Here is a 24,161-nt window from a genome sequence, read left to right as displayed (position 1 = left end):
AATGGGAAACCAATGGGAAACTTCTAGAAGGCATATAAACCCCAGAAGAACCAGTGTTCCTGAGCCTCTTGCTTCAGCCAGCTCCCACCCTATGGGAGCATACTTTCATTTAAAATAAATGTCTGCTTTCACTGCCTTGGTTTGTTGTGCATTTTGTCTAATTCTTTGTTCAAAACACCAAGGAGCTAGACAACTACCCTCAACCAGTAACACCACTGCTTTGGGAGGCTGAGGTAAGATTGCTAGAGGCCCAGAGTTCAAGACCAGCCTGGGCAACAAAGTGAGACCCCGTCTCTACAAAAAATAAAAAGAAATTAGCTGGGTACAGTGGCATGTGCCTGGAGGCTGAGGCAGGAGGGTCACCTGAGCCCAGGAGTTTGAGGTTGGTGAGCTACGCCACTGCATTCCAGCCTGGGCAACAGAGCGAGACCCTGTCTCTAAAAAATAAGTAATTAACAGAATAGTCTCTAAGCTAAAAATAAAAAATTTTTAAAAGAAAACATAAGTTGGTATTAGAAAATCTAAACTGTAATCAGACTGATGAAATTCAGTAGTTTATGTAAAGAACACGACGTGAGGTCATGGATATTTACCCTCACAGTTTTCTCTACTTTTCCTCATGCATTGTTCCTTACCCACTGCTGTAGAGTAGTAAAACAGTATGTGTGCATTTCTATAGGTGCCATGTCTAACGGCTTCATCACAGCTGTCAGCCATCATTAACTCTTTATGATCATCTTCATACACTTTTAAGTCTGAAGTGGATTCAAGGATCTGTAAATCTTCTGAAAGAAAATATTTGCTAAATTTTGTGCCAAGAGAGGGACAGACTCTAAGAGGCCTTTAAATAAAAACACTAAATTCCACTAATGTGAACGATCAAGCAAGTTCTTCTATTGCTCTGACTATATGCTCAGAGTTTTTTCTAATGTTCACATTTAAAATGAAGAAAATGATAAATATCTTCATTATCCAAATATGAGCAGTACCCAAGCTTCACAGCCCTGTCTCTGCCATGGAGAGCAGGCCCACACTGCTGTCTGCTGGAGCAACCATGCTGGTCACAGGGCCAGAGGCAGAGAGCCCCGAACAAGCAGTCAGGGTGCTAATGAGGAAGGGGGGGGACAACCTGTCCTCTACAGAAAATAATGAGATTAATATGTTCAACATCTCCCACCCGGAATCCAGCAGGAAGTTAAACCAAATGACACATGATTCTCTGATGAAGAAATAAGAATACGGTTGACTGGTTTTTTATATTTATTTACCTGAAAGCTTCTAATGTTTCTAACTAGTGACATATTTCAGGCCAGGAATTCTGTTTGCCTAGATCATGATGTCTTAAACACTGCACACTTGACCAGCTTTGGATCCAAATAACTAGATTTGTACGCTCTTGGGCCCTGCAGTACGGCTCTGCTTCAGTGGTTCCCAGCCCTGATAGGCACTAGGATTACCAGAGGAATTTTTAAATACCAATGGGGGATTCCCGTCATCAGTGCTAAAGGCTACCAGGTGACTGTAATGTGTAGCCGGGGTTTGGAACCAGTGGGTCAGACATCAATCCTGACGGTACCATGGAGGCAGACTGTTCCCCAGGCCAGATCTCTCAGCAGCTTGACAGCGCTTTAAAGAAATCATGCACTCGATTAAGATGAAGGGATCACTATTTCTGCATGCTCTAAACAGAAAGATAAATGAGCTGCCCAAGAGGTGCTCAGCCAAAACCTGGGAATGGCTTTTAGAGGGCACAGTTCCCACAGTCAACAGTGAGAGCTGGAAGTTTCCCTTTCTAGAGCCACAAGCTACACTTCTAGATTTGCACTGGGGTATGAACTGGACTGAGCTGTCTGGGGGATCCTCCAGGTTCTAACATTTCCACCTGGTAGGTAATCCTTTCAGAAGTGAATACCTGTCCCCACTCCAGCTAATGCAGACGGTCAGCACTGGAGACCACACAAGACCACAGCAGCTGGGAGACAGGTGAGAGATTTACCAGGACACGGAGCTACATGAGTGTGTTCCTGAAGTTTTCCCAAGTGTATCAGCTGCAGGTATCTTTTTCCTAACCAGGTCCATCACAATTTTCTCCATGAAGTTTTGTTACCTTTCACACACATACACACACACACACACCCCAACCCATCTCATACAAAAAGTTTAAAGAAGTTTCTGGCATGAAAATATGCCCTCTTCTAGCTGAGACAGAGCACTTATTAGCACTAGATCCCATCCCACTCGACTTGCCTGCTGCAAACATGGTGGCAATATACATCCTTTAGTCTGCTGCGAGGAAGTTCTGAAGAAAGCAGTCGCCCTTTACTATTCGGTAAAGTCGTGTTATATTTTTAACGCAGTGGATTAATCAGTCGAATCTCAGACATGACAGCAGGCTTCATAATCTTTTTTTCCTTTGTTATTCTTAGCTCAACTTCCACAGCTGAGTAAGAAGTTTTTCACGTACTTACAAGAGTGTTAAAAATTTTATTCCTTCTCAGCAGGAGAGAGTTGGCCCTTCTTGTGACTTTGTCTCTGATACTTGGGCAAGTTGGCTTGGGAATGCTACCAGGGAAAAACTCACTAATCTTTCATCATCATGAAAAAGCAACAAACAGAACAAGAGTTCAATGATTCAAAATAAAAGGAAGGAGACTGTCTAAAACAGCGACATGTTCAAGTAACAATCTTAAATAATGCAGCAATTTTTTTACTCTGTCCATTCTGTATCCAAAAGAATCTTCCAATTATAATAAATAAAATGATATGGTCAACACTTTGCAATGTGCCATTATCAGCCTATATTACTCAATGAGACACTAATCATATGTTAGTAACTGTAATGGGTGTTGTATGGTCATGTGTTAAAATATGCATGTGATATTGGTATAAAAGATCCTACTATGAGAGTAAAATTTGTATAGAGCAGTTCTTTTAATAATTCAGAATATGAATTAACATTTCAATTAATATAAGATCTCAACTTCTAAGGCAAAACCTAATGGGTCAGGTGGTAAATGCCAGTTATAAGAATAAATGAAAATGAGGCTGGGCATCGTGTCTCAGGCCTGTAATCCCATCACTTTGGGAGGCAGAGGCGGGTGGATAACTTGAGCTCAGATGTTCAAGAGTAGCCTGGCCAACATGGCAAAACCCCACCTCTACAAAAAAATTCCAAAATTAGCCGGGTGTGGTGGCACACACCTGTGGTCCCAGCTACTCAGGAGGCTGAGGTAGGAGGATCATTTCACCCCAGAGGTAGAGGCTGCAGTGAGCCAAGATCGCACCACTGCACTCCAGCCTGGCAACAGAGCAAGGCCCTGTCTTAAAAAAAAAAAAAAAAAAAAGGGGGGGGTTGGGGGCGGCCCTAGATGCTACATTATCCTAAAAGAAGCTATTGTTTTTAATGACTGCCTCACCTTTTTTCAAACTAGCAAGACCGATGGAAGGACATAACATATGTTAATGCCCATCTGCAGAATGAGAAGCAAAGTCCAGACAGGTAACGCTGGAAGAAGGTGCAAAGGCTACAGCGAATCAAAGCAAAGACTTGTGAGACAACTCAACTAGGCCTAAATCAAAGGCTGATCAAAGATACTGCCAGGCCAACGGCAAGGATGGTCCACGCTGGAGTCAGGGCAGTCTCCCCACACTCACCTTTCTCTTTTTGGCCAACTTGCTTGAGCTGTCTGAGCTCCTCTTCTCAGAGCTGTGCTTCTTCCCTGCGGGTGGCTGTTTATCTTCTGCTTTCCTCTGGCGGCTCCCCTTCCCGGGAGGCTGGGGTATCCGAGAGAGCAGGTCTAGGGTGATCTTCACCATCAAGCTTTGTGGGGGAGGAGTGTCCCTGAGTGGTGAGAGCAGCTTGGTGTCTCTCAAAGGCAATGGGAGTCTGTCTTTGCGGCTGTCCTCCTGGACCACCACGGCTTGGCGGCAGCCACTAGTCCTGCTGCCGCTGCCGCTGCCACTGTGGGGTGGGCCCTGGCTCTGAGTCAGGGGAACAAGAGCAAAGTGCTCAGGGCTCCTGTCCTCCACATTGTCCTTCGTGGGTTCTGGGCCTGAGGGAGCCTTAGAGGGAGCAGGGAGGGAGCTCTTGTGCTTCTTCTTCTCACTGGAGGGGGGCACTGCTGGCTTGGGCTCGTTGCTTGCTGCGGCCCGGGGCCGTCCTTTCGTCTTCACCTTGGGCTTGTCTTTGGAAGTCTGGTCTCGGGAGCCGTAGGGAAGAAGCCCTGGCTCCCTTTCCCCCTGCAGGCTGGCCCGTGAACCTGCCCGGGCAGAGGCCTTGACAGGTTTTTTGGGTTGTTTGGTTCCAACGGTTTGCCTCTGTGGGGGCTCCTGCTGTGCCGGAGACTTCTGACAGCTCCTCTTTCCGGGGTGGGGGGCTTCGGGTGGGGCCCGGAGGGCTTTGCTGGAGCTTTTAGGGGGAGGATCTTTGGATTCAGAATGCTCCTGACTCGTGGCACTGTCACTGCTGCCCTTACTCTCTGGGTGCCGCCGTGGGGGCTCTGTGCTTCCGGGGCCCTCCAGTGGCGCAGCTGGCTGGCTGACTTTGGTCAGCCAGTTGTCCAGCTGCCATTTGTTTGTTGTTGGAGGCTCAGGCTAAAAATAAGGAAAGAAAGAAAAGTGTTAACTGACAAATGATGACAAATTATTCTTTTGTGTTAGTCACCCAATTATACAACACTGTCCTGCAGAGGAGCAAATCCCTCCAAACCCAGAATTTAGGTTCCAGTCATCCTCCTCAAGTTATAAGTTCTATAACAATTAACTCTTAAAGCAACCTTCACTTTTTTGTGGGATTTAGAAATTTGGTAATAGCAAATATTAACCAATAGGCAATTGCCAACTGCTGATAAATCTTTATAATATATTCTAATGGTAATTATAGTATAAACAGAATTGACACATTTTGGTTTGTGAACTAATCTATTAAGGAATAATAGGAGGAAATGAGTAAAAAATCATTTCATCAAGTATTTGCAGAAGGCAGCTAATGAATAAACTAAGTTTTAGTGGGTTCACATTTTATCCTTTTTTTGACGTATTTTTCAACTAAAGATTACTTTTATTCAAGATGAGATCATTTCTTTTTGTATGTGACAGGGTCTCAATCTGTTGCCCAGGCTGGAGTGCAGTGGCATGATAATAGCTCACTGCAGCCTCAAACTCCTGGCCTCAAGTGATCCTCCTGCCTCAGTCTTCCAAAGCACTAGAGTAACAGGCCCATTTCTCTCATTTACTTAAAAACATTACATAGTAAATATTTATACGTGACAAAGTTATCATATCACATATAGTGTATATAGTGATTTGCAATTTTTACACCTTGATAAAGTCAGCTGGGTCACACTAGCCAAGCATTAATCCCACGTGAACTCTTTAAAAGTCAAACACTCGGCCAATATGGTGGTTCAGGCCTATAATCCCAGCTTCGGGAGGCCGAGACAGGAGAACTGTTCAAGCCCAGGAGTTCAATACCAGCCTGGGCAACACAGCAATACCTCATTGCTACAAAAAAAATTAAAAAATTAGCCAGGAGTGGTGACACGTGCCTGTGGTCCCAGCTACTCAGAAGGCTAAGGTGGGGATTGCTTGAGCCCAGGAGTTTGAGGCTGCAGTGAGCCACGTGCACTCCAGCTTGGGTGACAGAGTGACACCTCGGTCTCAAAAAAAAAAAAAAAAAAAGTTATACATCAAATCTCTCATTACAAGCAACCTGGTCTGAAACAGCACCTATGTTTCTAAGATACAAAGGGAGGCATACAGTCAGGGGCAATGACAATGTACAATTGCACGGCATAAAAACAGAGGTTCCTGGCTTGTTACCTTAAATGTTAGTTCAACCTTTGTTGATAAATTAACTGCTGTTGCATCCCACCACGTCTCTCCAGCTCAGCTGTTGGACCTTATTAAAAGAATAACAGAGACTCTTGTGTCTCCAAGTTCCACTACTCTATCTTGCATATAGTGGGTGCATGAGATATATGAGTATTCCGCTAGGTGGATTACTATACCCATGAATTTCACATCATATAGAAAAATATTAGTGTCTGACAGAGTGAGTGATAGTTACATTTATTTTAAAGACTATACATCACTGTCCTTATGTCCTTATCTTAAGAAAAATACTAATTTCTTTAAAGATCCACTCTGGGAGGTGGTTTGTAGAAATAAGTCATATACATAATGCATCAGAAAATTAGTTGAAAGACACACCACTTCAGATTTATTTGCTTAGATTATAGATAAGGAGAACACTACAGTAGATGGAAAGGTTTTAAGGGGAAGAAAGACTGCTGACAATTTTCCCGACTGGAACATCCCAAATAATTCAACTCCATAAAACATGGAAATCTAATGATGCAAAATATGTGGCTATGACATAAAGGATTTTTGGCCAGGAAAAGGTTAGGTAATCAAAGGATCAGGTAGATAGTTCATGTTTAGTGTGACTAACAGAACAGAACTAAGAAACTTAAAAAACCAGGCAAGAACATCCTTTGGACAGTAAGGTGACTACGTAATTCCTTTTTTCTTTCTGTTTACTCAATACTGCGGCTTATGATAACATTATCTTCCTTACGGCTTCCTTCGCTTATGTCAACTGTATACCCATGCTGTCATCTGAATTTAAGGGCAGAGAGGGAGGGAAGAAGGAAACCACTATTATGTGGCAGGCATTTTGTCACATGTAATCTAAATCCGTATTCAATATTTTAAGAACGCAGAATGGTTAAGAGTAGAGAAAAGATTAGCACACAATACCCACTTGTCAAACATGATTTCCTGGAGACTTCAGGGTGTGGTTACATAAGTGGTTAACTGATGGGACAAGGTAGTGAGATACAACACTTGCCAATCACATCAGGCACAAAGCCTTCACACCCTTCCTCAGGAAAGGTACAGACATATCTTACCCACTGGCTATATCTACAACTGCACCCCAATCCCTGACATGCTCTTTAGAAGACTATTTATGTGTGAACCCAAAAGGGAAGTCATTCCCAGTATAAATAACATCTGGTTCCCCCCCAACACCCAAAACAGGACAGTACTGAGATGCATTTAGTAGTCCCTAAAGGAACGTCCTGATTACAGAAATAAAATATATTCTTCCACTACAGTCCTAAAAATGTTCCGAAGGAAGGCCTATGTCCCAATTTGAGGGTAAAATTGGGTAGTTGTGCCAGACAAGGGGAACAGGTAGGGGCAATCCTGTATACCCAATATTAAGTTGTGAAATGTATATAATTTCTTTGATACATTATTTGGGTGTTGAGATGGAAAAAATGTTTTCATAAGGGATTAATTAAAAATATATTTTAGGCTGGGCATGGTGGCTCACGCCTGTAATCCCAGCACTTTGGGAGGCCGAGGTGGGTGGATCACTTGAGGTCAGGAGTTCGAGACCAGCCTGGCCAACATGGTGAAACCGCTGTCTCTACTAAAAATACAAAAATTAGCCAGACATGGTGGCATGTACCTGTAGTCCCAGCTACTCAGGAGGCTGAGGCAGGAGAATCACTTGAACCCGGGAGGCAGAGGTTGCAGTGAGCCGAGATCACACCACTGCACTCCAGTCTGGGTGACAGAGTGAGACTCCATCTCAATAAAAATAAAAATGAAAATAAAACATTTTTAAAAATAAAGTTTAAGTAGATAAAAGTGCCAAGGTTTTAGACTTTCAAATATCCTGGGAATATTTTATCTTTGTTTAGAGGATCAAAGTTTGGACTTTCATTTCTTCCTCTGCCTCTCCTCATCCCACCCCCAATCTGCCCTCCCAGTGCTGGTGCAACCCAAATACTGCAAATTGGAAATAGGAAAAAAAGGATATAATTATTTTTTATTAGGTGTTTTAATAAATTGGCAAAAGTTAGTATATTTTAGAATGAATTATGATTTTGAATTAAGAAGTTTTGACCTATGCACAATATAGATTTACTCTTTTAGTAACACTACATAGCTATGGGGAATATGAGTGCAAAATTTTTTTTTAAAAAGAGCATTAAAAAAATGGAAGATACACACTAATTTGTGGGAGCTAAAAAATTAAAACAATTGAACTCATGGAGATAGAGAGTAGAAGGATGATTATCAGAGGCTGGGAAGGGTAGTAGGGGGTGGGGGGATGGTTAATGGGTACCAAAAAAAAAAAAAAAAAACCAGAACAAGCTCTAGTATTTGCCAGCACAACAGGGTGACTGTAGTCAATAATACTTTAATTTACATTTTAAAATAACTGAAAAAGTATAACTGAGTTGTTTGTAATACAAAGAATAAATGCTTGAGGTGATGGGTACCCCATTTACTCTGATGTGATTATTATGCATTATATGGCTGTATCAAAATATCTCACGCACTCATATATACACCTACTACATACCCACAAAAATTAAAAGACAAAGAAAAGAGAAAGTTAAAAAAAAATTTAAAAAGGAGTGAGAAAGTTAAGAGTGAAAATTCCATAATTTACAGTAGTGATTATGGAATATTAATGAAAAAGAATTCTCATTAATATCTGTATGTACAGCTTATTATGGAATTTGTGTGACTCTGAAATAACACCAGAAATTTATAATAATGCAGGTATTTATTGTAAAAGGAAAGAGATGTAGTTAAATACTTTTAGGAAAAATTCAAAATTTAAAATCTAAACAAAGATAAAATATTCCCAGGAGGATGAGCCTCAGTATATAACACATACTGTCCCCAAGCCTGGATCTGCAATACACAACATACTAGCCTTTTTTAGTAAAGTGATTTTAAAAGATAAGGTAGGATGGGACCATTTATTTTACATAGGTTTCACTCTATTCCAGTAACTTCTCAAGCAATAAAATATATCTATATCTCATTACTACAAACGCCAGACTTTCTATCAAGTTTCAATTATTCAGCCAAATCTGTAATATTTCCATTTTATTTGAATTAAATGTTATTTAATTATCTTTTCGATGTCAGTAATCTAACTAGCATGAAAATTTTTCTTAAGAATAAGGTGAAACATAAAGCAAAGATCTTATAAACATTAACAGTGAACATCACACAATTTGTCTGCACAGCATATTCAGTATCCTGAATAGAAAAATTATTTCAATAGCAATTAGTATCATATAAAGAAACAAAGAGCCCCAGAAACACAGTGTAGTTTCTAAAATCTGAAAGGCACTTCAAGTGCAGTTAATACTGATGCATGTCTGTCCACTCCAAAACATAATCAAACTCTTATTTTCTGCACCAGACACAGATTCGCATCTAACAGAAAATGACAGCCAGTTATTTTCTCAGCCTCCCTCACCTTCAGAGAAGACCCTTTAGTCTCCCTACATTAGCTCCAGATGTATTCAGTTAATGCCCCATTGGAACTGCTTTGCTTTCTAAACAGAGACAAATACAGAAGGCTTTTTAATGCTTTCCTAATTAGAAAGCTTCATTTCCTGGCATTCCCATATTAAATATCTGGAATAATTTTCTCGATGTGGGCTGGTTTCATTCACCAAAAAGAAAAGAATGCCTTCCCTTTTCATTAATTTCTTTCCCCACCATAACGTTTACAATGCTACCCAAATTTTGAGGTTATTTGGCAACGCTGTTAGATGTTACTAACAATTTCTTGTGCTCAACAATCCAGTAAATAGCATAAATCCTCTAGATTTATTTAGTGCTTAAGATTTTCAGTCTTATCAGTTTATCTTTACAATATTCTCCTGAGGGTGGGTGACAAGCAAACACCATCATCCCTGTTTCACATGGGACAGAAAGGAGCAAGAAACAGAACCCTGACAAAATCAGTTTGCCATCAATTTAATGCATGGCTTTTAGTGATTCGAAAATAGAACTCCTGATGACTTATTTCTAGTTCACATTCCTGCCCTTTGCTAAATCAGGCAGTCTCCTTTTGCTTTAATTCATGCATTTCTAAAATTTCAAAAAGAATTCTCATTAATATTAAAATAGCAGCCTATTGAAACCAAGTTTTCTTTTTAAAAGAAGGGAAAAGAAAATGGTGTGCAAACAGTCTTAATGAGTTGATCTTCAAAACACCACTAGCAACGACAGAGAAGACCTATCATTTTCAACAGGGGAGAGAAGACCTCTCTCCCAACTCTCCTTTATTAAATATTTGGTAAGAAGCAAATAAATAGAAACAGATGGCTCTAGACAGCATAGGAGCAGGAAAGCATTGCCCCATGGGACAGAATGACTCAGTCTCATGGTCAGTCCTGGCCCACAGCACAGACTCTAGCTTCAAAGGACAGAATGTTGCCATCTAAGGTGGCCATCTCGAGGGGGGACACGGTACCTCCGGAGCCGGGGTTTCTAGGGGCTCATTTTCTTCGCTGTCACTTGAACTGCTCTCGCTCTCCGAGTCTGAGGAACTGTCTGAGTCACTGGTGCTTTCTGACTCTGCACTGCTGGAATGTGCTGATGCCACTGGTTCTGGAAGGGACTGTGGAGCACTGCAAAGCAACCAAAAGATAAAATTAGAAGGCACCATGCAAGGTGGATTTCTTCTTTCTCCCTTGCCCATTTTTCTGCTACTCAAAAGGGCGGGCCTTGGTATTAGATACACTGCTTAACGATCATATCATCCAATTGAGAGAGGCCGAAAGTAGTTTAATAGAAAAGCAAAAACCTCTGAAAACTGTTCACCAGATAAATGCATAAAAGAGAAGCCTGTGAAATTTTACTCCTGAAGAATATGTCAAGTGATCCAAAATTTAAGTTAGACGCTGGGTGCTTCATATCAAGGGTTGGTAAACCATTGCCTAGGCTGGCTGCCTGCTTTTCTAAATAAAGTCTTATTGGAAGACACCCATACCCATTTTTTTAATGTACTATGTCTGCTTTTATGCTGCAATGGCAGATTTGAACAGTTGCAAGAGAGACATATATGGCCCACAAAGCCTATAATATTTACTATCTGATCCTTTAAGTTTGCTGGTCTCTGCTACACGTAACCAAATCAAATTAATTTCTGTAAGAAAAGCCAGTAAATTAAAATCTCCCTATATTCTCTAAACAAGAACTGCGTGGTAGCCAAAGACCACTAAATATAAACGGTGTTCCTTTGCAAGGTGAACTCAAAAGTAACCAACCATTCACACTTCCTGGCAGAACTACAAAATGGACCATTCTTCATAAGTGGCTTAGGGATCATCCCCAAATATCAGCCAAAGTAGAGATTATCTACTCCAAATTTTAAGAATGGGGCAATAAATCTAAGTTAGTGAGAAAACACATTGATCACACTGCTAGACACATATAGAATTTCAAAGCATATATAATCTTAAAGCTTCACCCTAGATGGTATTAATTAAAGCAATAAGTCATTAATTATAATCTGGACAGATTTCAAATCTACCTAAAATATTTTCAAAATAGATTCGTAAATAACACATATTAGAATAAAAATTATTAAACAATAACAAAATCACTAGTTGAGGTAATTTTAAAACACACACAATACCACTCTATATAATCTCCTCACAGAAATGCTGTACCCAGTTTGTGGCCCTGTCTCCACTGGCAGCTGAAGAGCATAAGTCAGTGATGAGCAAAAGGGGATATATTCTCAATGTTACTCCTGCCTCAAATTTGTACCCCCGCTTGGTCTCTTCTTTTTCCTTTTCCTTCACTTTTAGAAGTTAGGCTACCTTGTCATGTTTTATGAGTCATCATAACCCACCAGAAATTACTGAACAAAATAAGATATAATTAAACAAGCAAACCTTATGAATCTGTAAGAGTGCACATAATTACATGGGCTTCCTCCACATTAACTGTAACATCCCCTGCATAATGGACAAGATTTTATTGCTTATGTCATCTCTGAGTGGATGAGCACATCTCAAGTGAGTAAAATAACTTTGTCCATAAAAGGCAGGTACCTGGCATATTACCAGAGGAAAATATTATAAAAGTAGTTCAAATAGTTCATATTTTCAAAAATTAAATCATCACATTTCCTAAAGTATGGCTGGCTTGTTCCATTTCCCATCACACTAAAATGTACTGCTGGTCATTTTGAAAAGCAGCTGAAACAATATGAAAATTCATGTAACTAAGAAAACAGGCACAATGGAAAAGAAGTTCTGGAAATAATTGAGCTTTACTGAAAACAGCAAATCTGTTACCTCCATTAAAACACTGGGCTCGTCAGTTTAACTTTTCAAATATTGATTACCTAATACTGATGATAAATTGTAGTTTAAGCTTGTTTGTAAACTCCTGTTTTTGAGACAGAGTCTCGCTCTGTCACTCAGGCTGGAGTGCAGTGGCGCAATTTCAGCTCACTGCAACCTCCACCTCCTGGGCTCAAGCGATTCTCCTGCTTCAGCCTCCCGAATAGCTGGAACTACAGGCATGCGCCACCATGCCTGGCTAATTTTTGTATTTTTAGTAGAGACAGGGTTTCACCATGTTGGCCAGGCTGGTCTCGAACTCCTGACCTCAAGTGATCTGCCCACCTCGGCCTCCCAAAGTGCTGGGATTACAGGCGTGAGCTAGCACGCCCAGCCTGTAAACTCTTAAAAATCTTTAACATCTATACTGATGATACAGATGAGTGTGAGGCTCTCGCTTCTATAGGGTTAACAACCTCCCTATGGCTGATTTAAGCTTCCAAAATATTTAACAGGTACTTTCCTTTTACTGTGATCCTTCAGCTCCTTCCCATAAAAAAACTATGAAAGTACTAAATAAGGCTTTATTTTTCCCATTTGGTAAAAAATTGCAAACATTCTGTACAGATGGGGAGAAACCCACACGGTACCTTGGAGGTGCAGATGAGGAGGGAGGCTTCTCTGGGGTCTAGGCATTCACAATAAGGGGAAGAAAGACCAGGAAAAGAACAAAAAACAGGTTAGAACAAGCAGCTCAGATCTGTTAGATGGATTTAAAAGGACTCCTGGTATTACAGGCTGTGCAACACTTACTTGTTCACTGTCACTGTCCTCACTGTCACTGAGCTGAAGGTCATCTTCGAGCATGCTGGAATGGGCAGGGACACAGAGAAGAATGAATGTGAAATGATTTCTAACAACTTTTCTAACACGTAAACAGAAAATATGCCTAATTAAACAAAAGAGAGAGAGGATATAAGTTTTCTTTATTTATTAAAGGCTGTAATTTCCTGAAAATGTAAGTTTTACAATTATACAATTACAATGTACAAATACAGTTATAATTATACAATTATAACACAGAAACCAGTTAAGTGCAAGCCTCTTACCATCTCAAAACAGACTCTTTCACATGCTACAACACTGAAGCAGAACTACCACAAGACAAGGATTCGTTGCGAGCCCTGAGACTAAAGTCCTCTACTCCTAATCAGTGAGGTCAGGGTCCATGCAAAGAAAACAAATGGGAAGGGATACATAATATACTCAATTACTTTCTTCCATAAGCTCTAACTGAACTAGAGTAATTAGCCATTAAATGAATTAAAGTTGAATGAATGAATATTTGTAAAGGACTCAGAACAGTGCCAGGCACATAAAAAGTTCAACATTAGAATTAAATAGTAAGATGTATGACGCTATCAAGGCAAATATCACCCAACAGTGCAGTTATTTTACATTTCTGTCTAAAGGACATCATTAATAGTGAGCTTTATTTTTCACATGTAATAAATTATTCTCTTTTGCCTATGTGAACACTGATCAATGGGAAGAACAGTAACACAAACACGATTGTCTACAGATTATGTTTAACCTTATTGCTATTGTTTCAGTGGGGAAAGAAAAAAAAAATTTCCTCAAACTTGGATTAATGTATCTGTAGGCATTCTGGCTTATGGTGAACCTAAACAGTAAAAAGCAAACATTTGTCAATCTGTCCATGTGTTGTCAAATTTTAAAAACTCCACCGGCAAATTATTAGAGGTTAAAATCTTTCAGTATTTCCAAAAATACCTATTCAAAAATCTGACCAACAATTTTTACGGCAAAGCCACTATCTACCACTGAAGAAAGCAGGCATGGTGTCTTTGGAAATCCTGGTAAAAATCACTATATTTTCTAATGAAAATGAATAAAACTTGGCTGTTTGGTAAATGACCGCCTACATGAGGTGGTAATTCTGCCAAGAAACAACTTTCATAAATGTACTAAAAACATACTGGGATAAGTTTCTAAATAAAATGAAAACTGTTAGCAACTTGTAAATGTAGATCTTGCTCAATATTTATCTAACAGAAGCTAAATTCATATATTTTTTTTCCTTTTGAGACAGGGTCTCACTCTGTTACCCAGGTGTGATCTTGGCTTACTGCAACCTCCGCCTTCTGGGCTCAAGCAATCCTCTTGCCTCAGCCTCCCGAATAGTTGGGACTACAGGCGCAGGCCACCATGCCCGGCTAATTTTTGTTTTTTTGTAGAGATGAGGTCTTACTATGCTGCCTAGGCCGGTCTAGAGCTCCTGGGCTCAAGCAGTCTGCCCACCTCAGCCTCCCAAACTACTGGGATTACAGGCGTGAGCCACCCTGCACAGCTAAATTCATATTTTTCCAAGGCTAGAAAATACAGCCTTCAGACATAGGACTTGTCAGTTAGCAACATAATGGTATACAAAAAAAAGTCACTCAACAGGTTTATTGCTAAATGGTGGCTTGGCTGAGATATACACAAACAAAAGATAAAAGATGTATCTTTGAAATAAATGTAAAGTATAATACAACCAGAAAAAAATCTGGCAAAGTGTATTCAGTATTAGTCACCAACCACAACAAAACAAAAAACTGACCTCTTTCTTAGTTACTAGATTTGTTTTGAATAAAACTGATTTGCCTTAATTCCTGTAACATCAATGATCATGTAATCCAACCACACTTCCTGTTTTGAGCACAGGATTAAGAATTCTGTAACTTTCTCTTCTAGCTACCAAACATCTAACTTCCAAGAAATATACTCTCCTAAAGTAAGTCAGAAAGTTAGAGAAAGTTCTGACTTTTGGCTCTACTTCCTCTTCAGGATAAACAGGCACCATGAAAATGCTGTCCCAGATTCTAAAAGTTTTCCCTGCAGAGAATTACATAGATAGTAACAAAATAAGCCTACAGATACAAAACCTATTCCGAACCTAAGGAGTAGGGACTGTGATCTCTGAAGGAAGATTGCAAAAGCTGTCTCCAAAGAAACACTCAGAAATGATAAACCAGTATGGTCAAACAAAACCTCTCCTCCCTCATTTGGGATGTATTGGGATTTATACATAAAGTATTTTACTTAATAAAAATTTGTGAGTATAATTTATTTGATAAAGAATAAACATATCTCACATGAGAATCAGCAGATATGTGTATTACTAGTGTCTGCTGGCACAGCCAAGAGTAACCACAAAATATTCCAGAAAGCATGATTTACTGTATCACCAGAGGTGGGTATCTCAATGTAAACTAGCATGCTATTATTGGAGGAGAAAATGGCAGCAAGAAAAAAATTTTTTTCTTAAGTTTTTGATTAAAAAACACGTACAACATCTATTTTTAAGTTACAAGTCATAACTAAGTTATGCTAATATAGAAAATTAATCATGAATGCCATTATAATTTTTTTAAAACAGAAAATCTACATAGCTGAAGATAGTTTGATGACAGGTGAAGGATTTTTAGACATAAGGACAAATTTTAAAGGAATTTAAATTTCTTTTAAATTTAAGAGGCTAAGGCCCTCTGCCTGTCCCACAAACTGTATTTGGAGTCAAGCACATATTATATGTGAAGAATCAGTCCTTGAATGTGAAGAATGAGGAGATGAACTACAGCACACTTGGGTGAGCACCTCTGTTCCCATGACAAGAGAATCCAAATCTCTTAGACCCAGTCTCAGTCATAGCAATAAAGCCTAGGTCAAGAGAACAGAAAGCTCAATGGATATGCTGCTTCTTTCTCACCTGTAAGTTTTTTGAATTAGGATCAAATCATTTTCACCTTTATATTCTGTCTAGAAACTGGTAGGTATCCTAAAAAAGCAGGCTGAATGAATAGGACCCCTTTGTTGAATAATAGTATCATGTAGCTGTGCCCAATATGTGATCAGAACAGATACTGCCTATCATTACAATCCTGTGTGGTGGCTTTTGACCATCCCTTCACATTCTAAGGATGAGGAAAACAGCCCCCTGACATGCCCAAGATCATGAAGCTGGCACACGCTGGAGCTGGGATACAATCTATCCCATCTGATACAAGATCCCCTTGTTCTGGCCAATGTATTACACAATGGTTAGAAAACCCAACTGATGGAATTAAATGTAAGTTCCAGAACCCACCAAGAGAAAGAGTTTGATTTAAAATAAAACTACTTCCCTATTGGAACTCAATATGTTATGTTTCCCTTATGAAGATAAATTAACTTTTAAACCGTATATACTTTAACTGGTCAAATAACAAGTTTCATTTCCAAACGCCAAGTTAAGGCAGTTATTTCAAAACATACAGAACCATATTACCTACTTTGATACTATTCAAAAGAAGCCAAATTGCTCAGGTAAAGCAACTCTTTACATGTAGATTTAATCACATTTTACATTTGGTTAGGTAAACTTTTTGCTTACAGGTAACAAACAATTCTCAAAACCCTTTGTATAAATGCATTTTTCAGGCAGCTGTTCTAGCAAAGCTTAAAGAGCCACATACAGGTTCTGGCAGGCACGCTGCAGTGAGTCAACCCGATTGCTACTGTGTGAAGACATAAAGACAAGTCGCCATTTATTTTCCATTTCTTAGTACTGGGCTTGCCCAAAGCTTTCACTGCCAATATTTTGTAACATCTCATTCAGACCCAAAAAGTATTTACATAACCTTATTTCTTGGCTTAACATTTCTTATGATCATTTTGAGAAGGAGCAAGTGAAGTCAAGCTCATAGCAGTTATTTAAAATTAGTAAGTCACATCCATGGTATCAGTTGTGCTAAAAATAATAAGAAAACTAACACTTTTCAGGAACCACTAACAAGTATGTGAGAATGTGTAAACTTATAGAATCTCACAAATCTGAAACTGATCCGGGGATAGGATGGGCAATGGCACACAAGGCAGTAGAAAGAGGCTGGGCTCCAGAGAACATCCAGAATCCCAGAATTTTTTTTTTTTTCTTTTTCAGACAAGTTCTCACTCTGTCGCCCATGCTGGAGTGCAGTGGCACCATTATGGCTCACTGCAAACTCTTCGCCGTCCAGGTTCAAGTGACCCTCCCACTTAAGCCTCCTGAGTAGCTGGGACTACAGGTTTGTGCCACCATGCTTGACAATTTCTTAAAGAAATCTTTTGTAGAGACGAGGTCTTTCTATATGCACAGGCTGGTCTCAAACTCCCAGGCTCAAGCAGTCCTCTCATTTCAGCCTCCCAAAGTGTTGGGATTACAGGTGTGAGCCCGGCCCTAGAATCCTGGCATTTTCAAAGCAATCAGGCTCTGATTCCTTTCTTGATGTATGCCAGAAATAAGGACTGCCCATGTGTTCTAAGAGATGGTGGGAGGTTACAAATTATGAAGCAGGCTAAACAAAGAATAGATGAAAAAGTGAAAAGGCAGATCTCCAGCAGTTGTGACATAACATATAATAGGAACTCTCCAAATAGTGACAATAGTTAGAAGGCAGAATTCAAGTTCATGGGAAACTTTCCACAGGAATTATGGGGTAACAAGATAGAGGGGAAACTGACTCTACATGATTAACTCTAGTGAAAGAGGTTAATGGTTGATATGATAAAAATGGTTGCTGGAGTTATAAAAGATTATTTAAACTCCATGGATGAAGTGAAGATTATCTGATGTCAAATAAGGAAATGAGAAAAATCACAAGAGTGTAAATGAGGGAAAATCTGAAGTTAAATCAGTAAGATTAAATCAGTAAGTATGACAAGGTACAAGAATGATATACTTTCAACAGAAACGAAATCTAAATTACTTTAAATCATGTCTATTAAATATTGTGTATAGGTATTCAATCAAGTTTATCATGTAGTATCTTTCCTTCTGCATTTATTCTGAGCACTTACTATGTGCCAGGCACCGCTCTAGACCCTATGGCTACAACTCTGAGCTGAAAAATATCCCCGCTAGCCTAGAGGAGGAAGACAACTAAAATACACCATTTCTCAATGGGTAACAAGCCTGTGGAGGGAAAAGGATAAAAGAGAAAGGATGGCTAGAGGTCACTCTTTTATACAGGGTAGTTAGGGAAAACTACTGATAAAGGCCACCCCAGGTCACAGCTGAAAGGAGGGAGAGAGCGCAATGCAAGTCTTGTGGGGAGAGTCATTAGAACACCAAAAAGAGCAGGGAGGCCAAGGCTGCCAGAATGGAAAATGGACATGTGTGTCAGGGAGGGGCCGTGGTAGGGGATAGGTTATGGAGGTTCTTGGAGGCCCTTGCTAGGAGGCGAAGGAGGCAGGAATGTTAATATGCTTGTGAAAGTGGACCACACCTTGTTGGTTTAACAGCCCAGCATCCCATAGAGAGGGTAAAATACACAAACTACCCTTAAGGCTAAGATTCCTAGTGAATTAAAATATATTTTATTCAATCTTTCAATCTATGTTTAAATTAGCCTAGGGTCACTTATTGTAGTAAATTAGCAGTTATGATGTAAAATGACACTTAAAGGGACCCTTAAGGGCGCCCCAAAAACCAGGTTTTATATATGCAAATGAGCTCTTTCAAAGTAATCACTTTAAAAAAAAAAAAAAAAAAAGACTCCCTAAGGTTTTCAAAAGCTTTCAAAGCCTACAGCATAATCTGTCAAGCCCCTTTCAAGGTGGCAAATAGTCTCTGCCTTTCTCTTATCAAATGTCACCCTCTCTGGGAGACCTTTCTGGACCCCTTTTCCCTGAAGTATAACTACTATCCAAAGAATTCCTCTCAACCCTGTCACTGTCACATCCCTTCTTCTGTATTATATGCCACCTACAGTTTGTTACAAAATATTTTGTCTTATTGACCACAGTTACTCCAAGTACATAAAGCACACAGCATGTGGGACCGGGCACAGTGGCTCACGCCTGTAATCCAAGCACTTTGGGAGGCCAAGGTGGACGGATTGCCTGAGTCCAGGAGTTCAAGACAAGCCTGGGCCAAACGGCGAAACCCAGTCTCTACTAAAAATACAAGAATTAGCCAGGTATGGTGGTGTGTGCCTGTAGTCCCAGCTACTCGAGAGGCTAAGGTGGGAGGATTGCTTGAACCTAGAAGGTGGAGGTTGCAGTGACCCAAGGTCACCCCACTGCACTCCAGCCTGAGTGACAGAATGAGACCCTGTCTCAAAAAAGGAAAAGAAAAAGTGAGATCAATACTTAGTGAAAAACATTTTAATTAATAAATGTTCTGTGATGGTGGAGGCTTAATGCAGATCTACAAATGTACAAATAACCAGCACAAATGTTTGTTCCTTGTTTTTGGGAAGCAGAAGAACTGCGAATAAGGGATGTAGATATTACTTCAATGTCAAGTGCTAAGCTTTACGCATGGGGCAGATTTCTACTACTTCCATAATATTTATCAGCAAATTGTACTTTCAGTTAGACCTGCCATTGAAATATCCAGGTTCAAACAGTATAAGCTAACATTTGAAACCGAGGAGAAATTTAATTTCCTTAGGCTAAGCATGATTTAAATACGATACAAGTAAAGCATGTCTTCAGACTTAATTCTAGAACATTTCAGCTGACACTACTTACGTCCTGATGTGACAATTTTATATTACAATAAACAGAATGAGCCTTCCCTTGCTCTTTACCAAAATATTTAAAAGCCAACAATGTTTTGAGTAAAAGTTGAAAACTCGGGCTCATTTGAAAAGGTATCAGACTCACCCCAGCCTTTATTAACTTGGCACCAGTCTTTCTCATCCAACTCGAGGGACAATCCCAATCTCAGCCTTCACATCCAGATATTTCCCTCACTTCAAAAGAAACTTTCCACATAAGTAATAAATACTTCAAATTGCTATAATGACTAATTTCTGTCTCTTATTTTAAGTAAGTGTTGATTTCAGAGGCCAAAAACATGAAAAATAATGGAAGGCACCTTTTTGTAAGGACTTGGCAATTCTGGGGTAGAAGAAACAAGTTAGCTAGAATATACAAATAAATTGCTTTTTAGTTTCTAAAATATTAACATTTTTGTCCTCTTTCAGAGGCTGACAAATGCACTGACACCAGTAAACTAAATCTGGCTGCACAGAAAGAGAACTGTCCACAATTATATGAAGGTCACAGTTACCGTACAGAAAAAGGAAATACTTTACACTTTGTCCTCAGCACTTCACAGATCTAAGCCTTAGAAAGGAAGAGGATTCCAAAACCAAGAGCCCTTAAACAAATACACCCTCTCTTAAACTTAGGGGCAAATTGCACTAACATCCTAGCTAATCAGTTACCTACAGAACTTTACAGAAGGAACTCATTATTTGAGAAATAACTACAGCTCAGACTACATGCTGAACCATTACATTTAATTTCACAACTACATCCTTCTACCACGTTGCTACCCCCTACCCATATCTGGGTTAATACAGGCTGCTCGCAAGCTTATCCTTTACTACTGGGCCTCTCTTTTATCCTCTTATATGTCCTATTCCACTTGTCTAAGGATTCCCAAGTCCTCATAACTCTGAAAGAAAAAGCATTAAGACCTAGATTGATTTTTTAAATCAAAGTGTAAATGACCCTGCAATTAATAATTTTTTCTGACATTCAAAATGCATTAGAATATCTCCCTAGCACTCTATGTGCCACTCAAATAGCTTAACTGCATGTCAAAGAACCCTAATGCTGACAACAGATCAAATCAACCTGCGAGCACTAAGAGATTTGCCACACAAAATCTGAAACGACTGCAATTTGCCAATTAATTGGGACACCACTTTCTTCTAATCTCCATTAAAAGTGAGTTCAAAAAAGTCATTCCTTTTTCCCAAGGGTACATTTCATTTTGGCACTTATCAATACCACCACGTCTAACCCCCACATAATCACCAAGTCCACACAACCCTCATTATCTACTCGGCCTCAGTATCACTTCTCTTCTGTGTTACTCTTACCTCTCCTCCCTTCCACTAGGTCGTACTTCCAACCCCTGCTGTAAATCTATTAGGATCATCATAAATATTCTTTCCTTGATAATTTTATATGTACTAAATTAATAGTTTTTATAAAGCAAACACTACGTGTCACAAGATATACTCGTTAGCAGCTTTCAGGCACCTCTGATTTGAGTGGTTTAACACTGCTATCAAGAAAACCACTCATTTCACTGAGCAATGTCATCACAGGAATGGTCTGTCTCTGAAAGTCTGAAAGCTGATGGAAATTGGAGTGGTAGGGTGTGACTTCTGCCTGCTCAGTCTGAGGCTACCTCTCAGGCATAGATCAGACCCAGCTGCCTTTCTTCCTCTACCCACAGGCCAGAGACACAGTCACTACCCGACTTTGGTGCAAGTGCTCCACCCACTCTACTCCTGGGAGAGCTCCTCCCCTCTATGCTTACAGTCAGTTGGGATACCCAGGCTTTAATGTCCCTTCCTGGCTGCCCCAAAGACAATGGTCAGGGCCTTTTATGGTCTACAGGGCTTGACAACCAACCATCACAAAGAAATACCTGGTGTAAAACCCTGGGGAGATTACAGAGCTTCTACAGAATTCTTACAGTTGTGGTCCTTGATCTGCAGATTCTACTCCTTACCAGCCATCAGCTGGTTTAACAAACCTCCTCCCTTCCTTAAATGTAATCCATGTCAGTGAGTCTACAGTCTTAGAATTTAGCAGCCAGTAAAATTTCCAAAAAGATAAAGGGAGTGTGCTGGTGTGTGCTGGTAATCCAGCTACTCAGGAAGCTGTGGCAGGAGGATCACTTGAGCCCAACAGTTTTAAGACAAGCCTGGGCAACATAGTGAGACCCTGTCTCTAAAAATATGTTAAAACATAAATATGTAAAAATTAAAAAGGAAAAAAAGAAAAGGTGAAAGAGAAAAGGGAAGGGGAGCCGGGCATCATAGTAGCCTGTGCCTGTAGTCCTAGCTACTCAGGAGGCTGAGGCAAAGAATTATTTGAGCCCAGAAGTTTGAGGCTGCAGTGTGCTATTTGGGTTTGTGAAGAGCCACTGCACTCCAACCTAGGCAACAAAGCAACCTTGTCTCCAAAAAGAAAAAGAAAAAGAAAAAAAGAGGCTAAGTGTGGAAGCTCACAGCTGTAATCTCAGCACTTTGGGTGGCTGAGGTGGGAGGACTGCTTTAGCCCAGGAGTTGGAGACCAGCCTGGGCAACACAGGGAGACCCCACCTCTACCAAAAAAAAAAAAAAAAAAAAAAAAAAAAAAAAAAAAAAGGGAATAACTAACAAAAGGTAACATTTTACTTTGCCAGCAAAAGGCATTAAAAACAACAACAACAAAAAACCTCATCATCTACCAGTATCACAAATAAAATACATTCTTACCACATGCACAAAACCCATCTTTCAGACCAAAAAAACAAAAACACCTCGTCTTCTTGTTCCTTTTCCCCTCATTTCACAAAGTACATTAAGGAATTGGCACTTGAGAAACAAACACTTAACCCAGACCCACATTTAGTCATGGCAAGGAGATAAAATAACCTCTCCAGCTCAATGTATAGTTTTTTAAATAATCCATAGCAATCCCCACCTTCCAAAATATATGGAACAAATATTGTGCCTAAAACTAAAGGAAAGTTGGAGCTTAAACTCCTGGGCCACCTGAAATCCTGAGACTAGCAACACAGAGTTAGTGACAGATCAGATACTGGAGGAAGGCCTCCTCATTTAGTCCCTATGCCCACCTCTTGTCACATGAAAGTAAAGTAGGAAGAGTTCAATACCATCAAGAAATGACAAATTGGGTCAAAATGCCAATTTAAAAATCTTTAATATGCAGTCTAAAACGTTCCAAAAACCCAAAATATATCTGGACTTACTGGCCTTAATAAAGAATAACTGGGCAATAAGATTAGTTCTTTATTCGTAAATTAGGCCAAAAAAGGGCGGAAAATCTTCAACTGTGCACATCCCCCAAAACTTGTCTCCAACAGCTAAAGCTATTTAAGAATGACATCTTAAAAGCAAAGGCCTTCTATTCCCAGAGTTAAAATGTAAATAATGGCTCAAAAACCCTTTTTCCCCCTCAAGAAGACCCTTTACCAAACTCTCCAATGGTACATAGACCTTCAACAGGGCGACTTAATCCAAATATTAGGCCAGGCGCAGTGGCTTACACCTGTAATCCCAACACTTCGGGAGGCTGAGGCAGGCGGATCACCTGAGGTCAGGAGTTCGAGACCAGCCTGGCCAATATGGTGAAACCCTCTCTCTACTAAAAATACAAAAATTAGTCAGGCATGGTGGTGGGCACCTGTAGTCCCAACTACTCAGGAGGCTGACGCATGAGAATCGCTTGAGCCCAGGAGGCGGAGATTACAGTGAACGGAGATCACGCCACGGCACTCCCACCTGGGCAACAAAGTTAAGACCCCATCTGAAACAAACAAGCAAAAAAAATTAATGTGGGCCCTTTCTTCCCTTTACAATGCAGCAGTATCTTATTAATGTCATTACATAAAAGCAGAAAAGAAAAATCTAAGCAATGCATTGACATGAGACATTACAATTCCATACTACAAATTTTTAATACACAAAAAGCATTTCACTTACGATGACGTTCCTTGCTGAGAATTTGAGTGAGTTTTTGAAGATGTATCATATTGTTCTGTGGGGGAGAGAAACATTATCAGAGCAGCACAATGACACATATTTACAAGATCCTTAGTTTAAGTTCTTTTATGTCCGTCCCCACTTTTTACCTAAACACACTGCACTTGGTACAATCTTACCATTATAAGATGACATTTATGTTACTTCTAGAGAGAATGCTTGTTCAGAATCAAAAACCTCTCAATAGGCCAAAAACACTTTGAAAAGCACTGCTTGCATCATACCCTACCTATGACGCCAGGAACTTTCCTACCTGTTGGAAGATCTCCCTGTCCTTGACGGGGTGGAGGCCCACATGGAAGCACTCTGCCAGGGCTATGCTCCCAGGGCCCTGGCCACATTGTGACTTTACATAGATATTAGTGATTTGTTATCATTCTCTTTCGACAGCCCTGTCCTAGGTGCTCTCCATCCCACCACCTGTCCCTTCATTATT

The 24,161-nt window shown here is 40.0% G+C and overlaps 1 protein-coding gene across 14 annotated transcripts in view; it reads right to left on the bottom strand.

Moving 5' to 3' along the window:
• AFF1 (ALF transcription elongation factor 1) overlaps positions 1–24,161 on the bottom strand; it is a 203,428-nt gene that overhangs the window by 22,018 nt on the left and 157,249 nt on the right. For all 14 annotated transcript variants that reach the window (XM_063663862.1, XM_054486036.2, XM_063663865.1 and 11 more), the window contains 5 exons: positions 23,666–23,720; positions 12,936–12,990; positions 12,773–12,810; positions 10,301–10,457; positions 3,655–4,593 (listed from right to left, as the gene is read on the bottom strand). In XM_063663862.1, coding sequence (XP_063519932.1) covers positions 3,655–4,593; positions 10,301–10,457; positions 12,773–12,810; positions 12,936–12,990; positions 23,666–23,720 — 1,244 coding nt within the window. The remainder of the gene's footprint in view (positions 1–3,654; positions 4,594–10,300; positions 10,458–12,772; positions 12,811–12,935; positions 12,991–23,665; positions 23,721–24,161) is intronic.

Source organism: Pongo pygmaeus, chromosome 3 (genome assembly GCF_028885625.2).
Source record: "Pongo pygmaeus isolate AG05252 chromosome 3, NHGRI_mPonPyg2-v2.0_pri, whole genome shotgun sequence".
NCBI lineage: Eukaryota > Metazoa > Chordata > Mammalia > Primates > Hominidae > Pongo > Pongo pygmaeus.
The sequence above is the reverse complement of the archived record's forward strand: the minus strand, read 5'-3'. Positions and strand labels throughout refer to the sequence as shown.